General features: G+C 44.6%; 1 protein-coding gene across 1 annotated transcript in view; it reads left to right on the forward strand.

Moving 5' to 3' along the window:
* The window catches only part of KCTD19 (potassium channel tetramerization domain containing 19), a gene marked incomplete at its 5' end in the record, with an annotated part of 77,349 nt that overhangs the window by 26,211 nt on the left and 36,612 nt on the right, over positions 1 to 14,526 (forward strand). Inside the window, 2 exons of the mRNA XM_081335686.1 lie at positions 12,195 to 12,278; positions 13,556 to 13,661. Coding sequence (XP_081191812.1) covers positions 12,195 to 12,278; positions 13,556 to 13,661 — 190 coding nt within the window. The remainder of the gene's footprint in view (positions 1 to 12,194; positions 12,279 to 13,555; positions 13,662 to 14,526) is intronic.

The raw sequence follows: 14,526 nt of genomic DNA on the forward strand, positions 1-14,526 counted from the left end.
TTATCCTCACAACTACCTTGACCTGTTTCCTTACTGTCCCTATTGAGGTCAGCAAGGGCACTGTATCTGTTATGCAGGGACACAGCAAAAGCTTTGTGTTTATGGTTCACAGCTCTCACCTTGCCAGATCCCATGGTTGTCCACACTGCCCTTCTCCTGCAGAATCTTTGTGGTAGAGGGGGCTGATAGCGTGGAGGCTCAATAGAGTAGAAGGGCTGAACTGGACACCTAATTTCTGCCTGAAGAGCACAGATTACAGACCCTACCTAGATAAATAATCTGTCCTTGTAGACGAGTGATTTGTGTACCGATAGGACATTTTCCCAGTTTGAAAAGAATGCTGCAAAAGATAGCTGCAAAACAAGTGTTGCACTGAACTAAGCCAGACATTCTGAGATGAAAGGAATCTCAGATTGCTTGCCCTGAACGTACCACCACTGTTTTTGATTTTTAGTTATATGATTCGTGCACCTAATGGTGCGCAGGCTGCTACTTTGCTCCTCCATCCACCTCCTTAACTCACAGTATTGTAGCTTTTCCCAGCAACCTCTGGCAGTTTAAATGCAATGAAGGTCCAATCAGCAGGGGCTTAGCTACTTTGCTCCTCCACCCACCTCCTTCTTAACTCACAGTTTTCTTTTTTTCAAGTTTTTAATTTATTTTACAATATTACATTTACATGTTTGAAAAGTAACGCGGCTGGGCACAATAATTCCATTACATTTAAATATCAATACAAATCTCAAAATATTACAACAACTAATTCCCTCTCCCCCATAATATATACTGTCTCATATTCGGACTAACACAGTTCTTATTCTATCAATCAATCAGAATCTTTCTAGCATTCATCAGTAATCTTCAAGCAGGCATATACATAGAATGAAGGCTATTGCTGAGCACATTGATTTGTGCTTTAGATTGTAAGCCGCCCTGAGTCTTCGGAGAAGGGCGGGATATAAATGGGATTAAAAAAAATATCTTAGTTAATTTGACATTCCATCTTTTAGACAATCCTTTTTCTTAACTTTAATTTCCCATTGATATTTAAATTAAACATTTAATATTTATCATTATCAAATTTTAAATGACCCCAATTTCTTTCACGATTTCCCCACAGTCTAAAATTGCATATATACCTCTTATGTATACATGATTCTCACCATCTGCATCAACCAATTAATAATACAAAATAATATTCTTATACCACAAACCAATATATAAATTTAATTATTAGTGTTTATATTTCTAAGTTTTACTTAACCTTTGTCTCAATTTATAACAATATCTTAAGTTCAAATCTGTTATTTTTAAACATTCAAAATTTAGTTAATTTTCCCTTAATATTTTAATTTAACATTTAATATTTTTTTCCAAATTTTTAATTAACCACAATTCCTTTATCACAATTCCTCATACAATCTAATATTTAAAATACACGCCTTATGTATAGATTATTGCCATCCACCTTAAAAAACTATAAAACAATATTCTTATTTCAATATTTATACTTCTAGATTTTATATAACCAAAATTTTCTTTATCTCAAGTTGTTACAATATCTTATATTCAGAATACATTTTCTATCCATTTGGATATATTCTATTTTAGATCTCATGTGTAAGTCAAAACCCCAATCCTTTTCAGTCTTATTTTACCTTTTTTTCTTTGCTAAATTATCTTTCATATCTTTTAAATAATCAAAAAGATATCCTTGTGTTGTTGTAGGTATTGTTTGGTATTGAAAGAAGTATCCAGTTGATATTTTCTTAAGAGGACTAGCTGATCTAGCAGGTCGTTTCCTTATTTTTCCATCTCACCGTTGAATTATGGTTGAAGTCATAATTTGAGTTTGTATATCCAGGCTGCTTTCTTGTTGCCATTTCTTAGTTCATCACCAATTGTAAGGAGAGTTGGGATAATCGCTTTTAACATACAAAGAGTTTGTTCCTGTTCTTCCTCTGTAGGAGAAATCTATTCCTGTTCTTTTTCCATTATAGTATATTAAAGTAAAAGCTTACAGTTAGAAAGTCTACTAAGTGAGGAGCTGAGCTGAGTTCCTTGCAGCTGGTACTTCAAGGTTGCTTATATCTTATCTATTTTCAAAGCTGTCAACAAGTCTCTCTTAAAGAATAACAGGTTACAAATCTCATGTTTAGCAACCAGATGTCATGCCAGAGTTGTTTGGATCTTTTCAGTTTATTTTCCTTCCATTTTAAGGGGAAAACCCCCCAGATCTTCAATAATAATAAGAGTAAAAATCATAGAAAAATAAAGAGTAGAAAATTACAAATCTTATAATCCACCAATTTTAGAAACTAGAGTTCCACTTAGGATCCCAGTATTTTTCCAACATTTTGAACTCCCCTGGGTAGTCAATCGCCGCTGTTTCTAGAGGGAAGGCTAAAATCTTCCTTCCCTCATCACAGGGGGAAAGTACTTTAGCAGCTTATGCAGGTAAGTAAGTAATTAGGATGTAAGAGAGGTAGATCTCACCCAGTCTCTTCCATGCTGCTTTAGAGTTGCCAGATGGTAAATGCTACTTCGGCTGTTAGCAGCCTAGGGATGAGCCATATTTCTATGGCTGGTCCTTTCATCTGCCGGTTTGGAGAGATTTGCTGGCTCTAACGGGAGAGTTGCCGCTCTCTTGCGATCCAGCAAGGGCCCCTCCTTGCTGGTCGCCTCTATGGGGCAACTTTTGACCCTTTTCAGGGTCCCCCAGCGATGTGAAATTGGACGGGGAAGACTAGAATCGTCTTCTGCACATCCATAGCAGCCGTGCAGCAAACAGGAAGTCTTTTCAGTTAATTTTCTAGTCAGGAATTGATATTCTCTTCGTACATCTCTTATTCTCCTAGGAATCTGCTTCAGGACTACAATCTCTTTTTCTTTGTATTGCAGAGGGTCATCTCTCACTCTTCTCAAAATCTCATCCCTTATAGATCTTTTGACAAATCTAACATGTACTTCTCTGGGGACTTTATTTCTTCTCACGTAGCTTGAGTTGACTCAAAATATTTGATCTAATTCTCCTTCCATTTCTTGTTTCCCGATTTCCAGAGCTTCAGCCAATAGCTCCATTATCAGATCCTCAAGATCCTCTATTATGTTTTGGAATTTTAGGAAATAAGATGCTTTTTCCATTTCCATAACTGCCATTGAATCTTCCAATTCTCTGTTGATCTGCATCAGCTTTTGGTTCTCATTTTTCAGTTCTGCCAACTTTTGGTTGGTCTCTAGTGACTTATCTTCTACTTTTTGAATTCTTTGTTCATTTTTTGTGACCATCTGTTTAAAGTTTTCTAGTTGAGAATCTATATTGTTAATTTTTTGGTTCATTTTATCAAGGTTGTCTTTTGTCTCATGATTTTTCTTTGTATCATCCTTGTGAGAGGAAATTGCTTCTTGAATCACTTGTAGTGTCACTTGCATCTCCTTCTGGAAATTACTAGCTTTTTCTTGTTGGAGCATTGCTTCAATTGATCTCTGATGGCGTACCTTGACGATATATTAATTTACACTGAGACAAAAGCTGAACCCATGAGATTGGTCAGAGTAGTGCTAAACAAAGAGTGGTGCTAAACAAAGTCCATGCTGCCAAACTATGCTAAGCTTTCAAAATGTGAATTCCACAAAGAGAAAATCAACTTTTGGGGTACCGGATCTCCCATGAGCGGTTGGAGATGGACCCGGAGAAAGTGTGGGCTGTGCTGGATTGGGCACCCCCACATACCAGAAAGCGACTGCAAAGTTTCTTGGGCTTTGCAAATTTTTACAGGCAGTTCATCCCATCCTTTGCCTACATAGCCCTCCCCATCACAAAAGAACTTCCAGACCAGCATCCAGACAAATTACATAACAACCAGCCATCCAGGGCTACACAAACACCCTAACCCAAGGATAATGGCAATGTTTTCAAAGAGTGGGTTAGAGCTACAGGTGTCTCTGGGGAGGCTGTCATTCCAGAGTTCAGGTGCTGCAACAGAGAAGGCATTCATCTCATGTTTTGATGGATGGCATTGTTTGATTAGGAATGAAGTCACTGACCTCCTGGTCTTATCAGAAAGGCAGAGATTGAGAAATTATACTATACAATCTGACCTTATGCTATGGGGGCCTTCAGAGGGGATAACCAGCATCTTAAATTGCAACAGAATACTACTCATAATTAGGACAGCTTCTGTAACAGTGGTGTTATTTGAGCATAGCAAGACATGCCCAATACTGCCTGCACTGCTGTATTCTGGACCAGCTGCAGCTTCTAAATTGTCTTCAAGGGCATCCCCATATAGATCACATTGTAGTAATCAGACTATGAAGTGATTATGTAGGATTTAATGCAGAATTGTCCAAGCTGTAACTGAAGGCCAGAGTCTTCAAGCATCCAGTAACCAGAAATACAGAGTGGAATCATAGAATCACAGGGCTGGAAGGGACCTTGGGGGTCTTCCAGGCAACCCCCTTGCCCAGGGCACGAGATCTCATACCATTCTGGTCAAATGGTTGTTCAATCTTTTCTTGAAGATCTCCAATGATGGAGTACCTACAACTCTGGGAGGCAAACTGTTCTACTGATTAATCATTTTTGCCAACAGAAAATTCCTCCTTGTTTCCAGGTTGAATCTCCCTCTGACAAGCTTCCACCCACTGCTTTTTGTCCTGCCCTCAGGTGCTCTGGAGAATAAATTAATGTCCTCTTCCCTGTGACATCCCTCAAGTATTGGACGATGGCTGTGTTTCTCTCTCCTCAGCCTTCTCTTTATTTAGCTAAACATATCTAGTTGTCTTAAGTGTTTATTATATGACTTTCCCTCCAGCCGCCTAATTACTCTTCCTAGAGTCGCAACATCTTTTTCGTATCATGATGACCAAAACTGGATGCAGGATTCCAAGTATGGCCTCACTAGTGCAGTGTAGAACAGTACTATCATTTCTCATGATCTCGATGCTGTTCCTCTGTTGATGCATTGTAGAACTGTGTTGGCTTTTTTGGCAGCTGATTCATTGTAAGTGCTGGTCCACTTGGACTCCTAGATCCCCCTCACAGTTACTACTTTTGAGGCAGGTACCTTTTATACCTCTGCATTTGGTTTTTCCTGCCTAGGTGCAGGACCTGACTTTTCTCACCACTGAACTGCATCTTGTTGGATAGGGTGCAATGCTCAAGTCTGTCAAGATCCTTTTGAATCTTGAGGCTGTCTTCTGGAGGGTTGGCTATTTCCCCCAGCTTGGTGTCATTTGCATATCTGATGAGTTCTCCCTTTATCCCTCATCTGGATCATTTATAAAACTGAAGCCAGATGAACTGCTCTCAGAGAGCAGACTCTGGGATCAATACTGAGGCTTTTGTGGGCAGCTTCCAGCCATAGTGAAGATACGTCCTGTTGCCCTGGTTTTGGAAGGCTTCAGTAGCCTTGTACATCCACCTGCACATCCAGTTTCAGATTGAATGGAACAGGGATAGGACGTGGTGGTCTTAGACTTAGAAGCATGGAAAACTGGTAGCAGAAAAAGACTTAGTGGTCCATCGAGGCTGCCCTATGAGTTTACTGTTTTTTGCTTTCTTTTTTCTTTATTATTTTTAATTATTCTACTTACATTTTATTAATTTTTTAGTTTTTGTAAGGTGATAGATATGTTTATCCCAAGCATACTTAAACTCAGTTCCTGATGACTTAGCCACTGTGTCTGTTGGAAGTTGGTTCCAAGCTTCCATTGCTCTTTCTGTGAAGTGCTTGTCTTAAGCCTCCCCGGTCTGTTTCCCACTGAGTTTTAGGCTGCCAATTCAGATCGCTCCAGACATGATGAGCCTGGCCAAGATCCACATTCTGCTATTCCAGACCTTCCTTATTTTGCTCTGCTACATCAGGTGTGGCTCTGAGAAGGAGAGCGGGGCGGGTGGAGGGCACAAGGGCACCGTGGCCAGTCATCTGGAAAGCCCCCCCCCCAATGCCTGACCCAGTTATCTAGCCAGGGTCATTGGGTTCTGCCACAGGTCAGGAAAGCCTCACCTGGTCCGGGGCTTTTCCTCCCAGCTCCTCTTCTCTGGAATTGATGCCCCCAGCTTTGTGCTCAGTTGGGATGTTTAATAGATCTTGGGTTTTTTGGCTTGAAACCTTATTATATTATGCAATTGATTTAATTTGTTATTTTCAGCTATTATTTCATTCTCTATGCCATGCTTAGTTATGTCTATGGAGCAGGGGTAGGCAACCTTGGCTCTTTTATGACTCATGGACTTCAACTCCCAGAATTCCTGAGCCAAGCTGGCTCAGGAATTCTGGGAGTTAAAGTCCATGAGTCATAAAAGAGCCGAGGTTACCTACCCCTGCTATGGAGATTCTCAGTCAGCCAGGTCATGGTTGTCCCAAAGGTGGTTTTTCAAGAGGCAAGGGGACTTTCTTGTTTTTCTTTGAAGATGTTTCAAAGAGAAACGAAACATCTTCAAAGAAAAACAAAGTCCAGTTGCCTCTAGAAAAAGCCACTGGGGGACATTTATTTATTTATTTATTGATGGGATTTATATCCCGCCCTATCTCCCGAAGGACTCAGGGCGGCTAACAACAAAACATATAATAAGTACATAAATCAAGATAAAATGAAATTGAGAACATCAGTGCAATAAAAAATTAGAGAATTTAAATATATATATATATATATATATATATATATATATATATATATATATATATATATATATATTAATTTAAATATATATATATTAATTTAAATATAAATTAATTAAAATGCCTGTTAGTCTAGGTCAGCCTGGTGGAACAGGTGTGTTTTGAGGCCGCGGCGAAAGGATTGGAGGTTTTGGGCCATCCGAAGCTCAGGGGGGAGCTGATTCCATAGGGTTGGCGCTCCCACAGAGAAGGCCCTCCCCCTGGGGGTCGCCAGCCGACATTGCCTAGCTGACGGTACCCTGAGGAGGCCTTCTCTGTGTGAGCGTACTGGACGATGGGAATTTGTTCCCGGCAGCAGATGGTCCTGCAAGTATCCCGGACCTAAGCCATGTAGGGCTTTAAAGGTAAGTACCAGCACCTTAAATCTCACTCGGAGGGCAACTGGTAGCCAATGCAGCTCACGCAGGAGGGGTGTAATATGGGAGTATCGGGGAGCTCCCATCACAACCCGTGCAGCTGCATTCTGCACCAGCTGAAGCCTCCGGGTGGTCTTCAAGGGCAGCCCCATGTAGAGAGCATTACAGTAATCAATACGGGAGGTAACGAGTGCGTGGGTGACTGTACATAGGGCATCTCGGTCCAAAAAGGGGCGCAATTGGTATATAAGACGGATCTGTGCAAATGCCCCCCTAGCCACGGCTCCAATGTGATCTTCAAAACTGAGTCGTGAATCTAGGAGGACGCCCAGATTGCGTGCTCTATCAATGGGAGGTAACATCTCTCCTCCTATAGTCAGGGATGGAACCTCTTGGACTAAACGAGATGACGGTATGTACAGCCACTCAGTCTTGGCCGGGTTGAGTCGAAGCCTGTTTTCTCCCATCCAAATCTGTACCGCTTCCAGACAACGGGACATCACATCAAGGGCATCACTGGGTTGGTTCGGGGTGGAGATGAATAGCTGGGTATCATCAGCATATTGATGCTATTTCACCCCGAAGCTACGGATGATCTCTCCCAGCGGCTTCATATAGATGTTGAACAGGAGGGGCGAGAGCACCGAACCCTGAGGCACTCCACAATTAAGAGGCCTAGGGCTTGACCTCTGCCCTCCTGCCAACACCGTCTGCGAACGGTCCAAGAGGTAGGAGGAGAACCACCGCAGAACGGTGCCTCCCACTCCCAGCCCCTCAAGACGACGCAGTAAGATACCATGGTCGATGGTATCAAAAGCCGCTGATAGATCTAATAGGACCAGGACAGAGGAATAACCTCTATCTCGGGCCCGCCAGAGATCATTCACCAGCGCGACCAATGCCGTCTCCGTGCTGTGCCCCGGTCTGAAACCCGATTGGTACGGATCTAGATATTCAGCTTCCTCCAGGTTCAAAGGGAGCTGTCGTGCCACCACGCTCTCAACGACCTTCGCAAGGAAGCGAAGGTTGGAGACAGGACGGAAGTTGTTTAAAACAGCTGGGTCCAGTGCTGGTTTCTTGAGGAGGGGCCTTACCACCGCCTCTTTCAAGGCAGCAGGGAAGTACCCTTCACTCAGTGAGGCATTGATAACTGCTAGGAGCCAGCCTCGTGTAACCTCCCGAGATGCATAGACTAGCCAGGAGGGACACGGGTCCAACAAACATGTGGCGGCACTTAGTTTCCCCATGATCTTGTCCACTTCATCCGGAGTCACAGGATCGAACTCTTCCCAAATGTACTCGGCCAACTTCATCGTTTTCCTCTCGTTAGATACTGCCCAGTCAGAGTCCAGACCAGCCCGAATCTGAGCAATTTTGTCCACCAGATATTTACTAAATTCCTCAGCTCGTCTATGTAGGGGGTCCTCTCCCGTCTCTTGACTTAAAAGGGAGCGGACCACTCTAAATAGGGCGGCCGGGCGATTATCTGCGGACGCAATGAGGGTGGTGAAGTAGGCGCGCTTTGCCACCCTCATTGCCACAAGATAGGATCTAGAAAAGGATCTTAACTGTGTTCGGTCAGACTCAGACCGACTGGCTCTCCAAATGCTCTCTAGGCCCCTTCTCTGGCGCTTCATCTCCCGCAGGTCCTTGGAGAACCAAGGAGCGAGTCGGGACTTGCGCCGGGTCAGAGGCCGCAAAGGGACAACGCGGTCGAGCGCCTCCGAAGCAGCCTGTTGCCAGGCATTAACTAAGGACTCGACCGGGTTGTGGGAGAGGGAGGTGGGAATCGGTCCAAGCGCCATCTGGAATTTATCTGGGTCCATCAGGCGCCTAGGGCGGAACCACCTGGTCGGTTCCGTCTCCTGACATCGGGGGGTGACGTGACGGAGGCCCAACCGCAGGAGGTAGTGGTCTGTCCATGAAAGGGGTTGTGATGTTGGAGTAACCCCACCCAGTTCATTTAGCCACTGCCCAGAGACAAAAATAAGATCCGGCATGTTTCCTCCCTCGTGAGTTGGGTCCTGAGTAATTTGAGTCAGGTCCATGGCCGTCATGGAGGCCATGAACTCTCGGGCCACTTCTGATGCACTGCCCAGGGAAGGTAGATTAAAGTCTCCCAGTACCATAAGTTTTGGAAATTCGACCGCCAATCCTGAGATGGCGTCAGGTAGCTTGGGTAGAACCGTTGCTGTGCAGCTTGGAGAGACGTATACCAGAAGTAGGCCCAACTGACCACCAGGACCCCATCTTAAGAGGAGGGATTCACATCCGTCTATCTGAGGGGCAGTGGCTTCCCGTGGATGGAGGGTCTCTCTGATAACGACCGCCACGCCACCTCCCCTACCCTGAGCTCGAGGTTGATGTAGCACACGGAAACCTGGAGGGGATAAATCAGTCAGAGGGACCCCTCCCTCTGGGCCCAGCCAGGTTTCCGTGATGCATGCCAGGTCTGCGTCTTCCTCCTCGATCAAGTCATGAATGAGGGGAGCTTTATTCACAACAGACCTGGCATTAAAATAGATCAGCCTGAGCTCAGGAGTCAGTCCTCCCTCTTCCCCAGGGCAGCAGGCGAGAGCCAGAGGGTCAGAGCGCGCCACAGCAAGAAGATAGCGTGGGCGTGATCTCAGAATACTATATGGCCCTCTGCTCCTCCATCTGCTGCCATTCCCAATTACTGTGGGGATCGGTATCCCTGTCCCATCCCCCTGGTTTACAAGACTCTCTTCGGCCCTCATATTGCCACGACCATTGGCCAACCTAGGCTGAGACAGGTCCGGTAGGATCTTCCCCTCATTCTGCTGGGCCTGACCCTCCCCCCTCCCTAACCCTTCAAAAACTTTTAAAAGAAAACCTAAGAGCCTCTTCTTGGCGCCATGCCACCTCTCGGGGTCCCAGGACCCGTCATTAAGGAACCGGCGGCGTAGGTCTGATGGCCATCTCTGAGAGAGGGGGGAAGCTCTCAGGGCAAGTAGCTCACTTCTGGTGTAAGCCATCAGAGGTGGAAATAGGAGTAAAGGACGAGCTGGTTGGAGCAACTGCATATCAGGACCACAGAGCTGAAGTAGTGGCTCCTGAGAACATGGTCACCCTCTCACAGTGATCAGGATCTCAGGGGGCCACCATCCAGCCCTGGGTAGGTCGCAGGAGGAGAGAGAGTCCGGTGAATGCTAGCATAGTCTGTTGGTGGATAATTTCGTAGCTCCGGTGATGAGCGGTGGTAGTTCATCTATCTCCATGCCTAAGATGTCATCGCGACCGAGGGGCTGTAGTCAGTCTCCGGTGGAAAAATGAAGGAGGGATTATCTGGATTTAAAGTATGATCCCGAGAGGATAACTGCTATCTCGGGGGCCTTTCGGCACATCCCACCTCCAAATAAAGCTTCAGGTGGTCCCTGGTGAATTCCGCCCTCCAGACCAGATACAGGAGGGTTTTAAATGGCGCTCTAGCCTACAGACGGTGGCCATCATCCCACAGACCTCCGTGGAGGTGGAGCTCGATGATCTTATAGATGGGCAGATGGGCAGCAGCCACCAATTCTGGAGCCTCGCCGTCCGGGCTACCTTTCTAGGCAGCCCCAGGTCGTTACAGCTCCTCCGCAGGTGGCTGCAGGACCGGACCGTTTGTCTGTCGAAGGGAGATCGATCAGGTCGTTGTAGGTCCATTGCAGGCTTCCACATGCCGCGCATCCAAGCAGGCCGCTTAACAGCTGATTTGGAGGCCGCCGCAAGATCCCACCGGCAGCTGCTGGCTGGTATATGCTCTCTGCCGGTCTGAACGAGCCAGAAAAGGCTGCTAACTGCGCGTTGCAGCCCGCCCATCATCGGCCGCTTTACAGGCTGCCGCGGGGTGCCGCCGATTACTCGCATCCAAGCAGGCCGCTTAACAGCTGATTCGGAGGCCGCCGCAAGATCCCATCGGCAGCTGCCGGCTAGTATGTGCTCTCTGCCGGTCTGAGCGAGCCAGAAAAGGCTGCAAACTGCACGTTGCAGCCCGACCATCATCGGCCGCTTTACAGGCTGCCGTGGGGTGCCGCCGGTTGCTGTCGGCCGTTGTAATTCGACCGTCAGCCTGATCGAGCCGTTCCGCTTGGCCCCTTCGAGTCCGGGAGCCTTGCCTCCTTGCCGCTTCGCCGTCCTTTCCAATACCGCCCCGTTGTTATTGCTGGCGCTCATTACGGGCTCCACCGAAGCCTCGGAGGGTCCTGTCACCCATCCGGGCTAGGGAACAGCAGCCCCCTGCAGGGCTCCATGCCAAACTCGCATCCTTTGATCTCCGCGATCAGCTGCGAGCGGCCATCTTCCAGGAAGCGTGGCAAAAAAAAAATGCTTAGTTATCTTTTATTGAAAGGAAATGGTTACAGGAATTTTGACAAATGGATCACCTTTCACTTTAGAGCTCAATTGATTGTACAGTTCATTAAATAGATTTTGTTTCATCTTGGAAACCAAAAAGAAGGATGTTCTTTTCATGGAGAACTGAGGCAGTTGCGGGGGGGGGGGCATTTAACTACTGATAGCAACTTCCACCTGTCCCCACACACATTCTGCTCTCTTCCTTTAGTTATAACTTATATTTTATTGTAATTTTCATATGATTTTATATATACTGCTCAAAAAAGGGAACACAAGATAAGACATCCTACTATTAAATACAGTACATTGTGTTGTTTAAGTGTTCCCTTTATTTTTTTGAGCAGTATATTTATTCATATATTTATGGTTTCATTTTAATTTAATCTGTCCAGAATTGCCTGGTGGGTGGCAAACAAGTTTAGTAAATAAAAATAATAATAAACAGAATTGTACAGTGTGTAGTTACAAATCTCTGCCGACTCCAGGACTAGCATGTTTTCCAGTTTGGTCTGTGAGCTGGGGAGTCTTAGATTCAAATGGTGGTTAATCCCACTGTACTTCTTCCTGGTCACTCTCTGCCATGGCTTTGTTTGGGCACCAGGCAATGCTTGGGAGACCCTCTCAAAGAATCAAATGGCTTTCTAGGATGAGAAGTTGGAACTTCAACGCGTTCTCTATAATGCTCAGCTATGGTAAAATCATCATTATAATAATTGTTTATTTAAATTTACCAACGGTTAATGGGGAATCTCAGCTCAGTTGATTTGAAATGATTTGCTTTTTCACTCCATGACAGGGAATGGTCACTTTTGTGCCAGGAAGTGATCGAGTATCAGATCCCTTCTCTGCTGGAGGCTCTATATCAGTATGACATGTACAGGTATTTCTGTCTTCTGCTTGATTCTCATTTGCTGCTCAGCATAAATAAAAATCAATGTACTCCAGGTAGTCCTTGACTTACAACCACAGTTGAGCCCAGAATTTCTGTTGCTAAGCAAGACAGTTGTTAAATGAGTTTTTCCCCATTTTACAACCTTTCTTGCTACAGTTCTTAAGCAAATCATTGAAGTTGTTAGTAACACAGTTGTTAAGTGAATCTGCCTTCCCTATTTATTTATTTATTTATTTATTTATTTATTTATTTATTTATTTATTTATTTATTTAGATTTATATACCGCCCTTTTCCCGGGGGACTCAGGGCGGTTTACAGGGCAAATTAAAACAGTGCTATGTACAAATTAAAATTAAATTAAATTAATAGCCCCAAAAGAGTTTAAAATTTAAAATTTAAAACCTTAAAATCCCTCAGTCCAGGCCGGCTAATTCAAATAGCCAGGTTTTTAGGTCCCGGCGAAATGAACGAAGGTCGGGGGCAGTCCGGAGTTCCGTTGGCAGTTGATTCCATAGGGCAGGCGCACCCACCGAGAACGCTCTCCCCCTGGGGATCACCCACCGGCACTCCCTGACCGGTGGGACCCTGAGGAGGCCCTCCCTGTGGGAGCGCACAGGATGATGGGAAGTTGATGCTGGCAGAAGGTGCTCCCTAAGATATTGACTTTGCTATTGACTTTGCTCATCAGAAGGTTGCAAAAGTGATCATGTGACCCCAGGACGCCGTGACCATCATAAATGCATGTCAGTTGCCAAGCATCTGAATATTAATCACACAACTGTGGGGATGCTGCGACAGACCTAAGTGTGAAAAACAGTCATGGGTCTTTTACCCAGCGGTGTTGCAACTGCTAATGGTCACTAAATGAATGGTTTTAAGTTGAGGACGACCTCTTGTGGGTGCTCAATCACTGATGAAGAGACTGGACAGCCACCCCCAGAGGAAAGCCTGGGTTTTCTCAGAGAAGCACTTCTCTTTGAAATGCAGAATCCTGGGGGGGGGGAGGGAGTTTTAGGCCACCGGGGTGGGGTGAGAGGACATTTGAACAAGATGCAAAAATTTCTTGTGCTTTGGCCAAGAAATTAGAGTCAGTTGCTTCTCAAAATCTTTTTCTCCTACCTCTTAGGAAAAAGAGAACAAATATTCACATAGCTTTCTCCTGTTTTTGACTTCTAATTCTTAATAGTAGAATTTTAACAATGACCAATATTATTGAGGCATAGAAAGTGTTTCCTAAAAAAGATGTAAAATGTTTGTGTTCCAGATTATGGGTACAACAGAAGGAAGTTCAACATGTAGTTTATCCGGTTAGAAACCCTGAGTCTCCAATATCAGAGAAGGATACTGGATCCAACAAAGTCCTTCGAGATGTAATATTATTTTTTATTATTACTATTGTTATGATTGGTCACATAGTCATCCAGATGTTTGGATTTGGCATTTTTATCCACCTGTTGAGCTGTTCCAAGTCAAGCTGCCTTTTACAATTGACTAGTAGGGATTTTGTCAATGCTGTTATACTCAAGTGGTGCTCCATATTTTTGAGATTGCACCCGAGGAGCCTCTGACTGTTCATACTACCTTTGCTTTCTTTTGCCACAGTCATTCCATTTCTATTTGCAGGTTTTTGTATTTTATGATTCCCCCCCCCACCCCTGGCTCTTTCTCTTTTATTCTGCTGTTATTACCATCATGCTGGTTTTCTTCTTTCTCATTTTTGAACACTGCAGAAAAAAATACCCTTCCAGTGGTAGAGTGAAAGAATCTGCCACTTTAAATACTTTAAGGTCAAAACAAAAGTTAATGCCAGGCTCAGAAAACAAAGGGAGAGAGAAGGTTTTTTTCTAATCAAACCATAGCAGTATAATGGACAGCAAGAAAGAGCAAATTTCTACACTTCCCATCAGCTTTAATAATATTCATATATACGGGATCGTCAACTTAAGACGAGCCTTTTAACCACTGTTCTGAGTTACTACGGCCTCTAAGTGGGGGCTTTATGACCCCTGCAGCATTTCCAGCTGTGGTAAACTTTCACATTTCCCTGTGTCATGTGACTACATTTCAGGCGCTTGGCAACTGGCTCGCCTTTATGACCAATTCAGCATCCTGCTGAATTTTAATTTAATTTCACCCTGAAATACATACCTGGTGGAAAGAATGTCTTAGCTGACGCCCTCTCCAGATTACCCGAATACAAAAGCCAACATGAACAAGTTGTAGATTCTATTATGC

Source organism: Vipera berus (assembly GCF_964194415.1).
Source record: "Vipera berus genome assembly, chromosome: 10".
NCBI lineage: Eukaryota > Metazoa > Chordata > Lepidosauria > Squamata > Viperidae > Vipera > Vipera berus.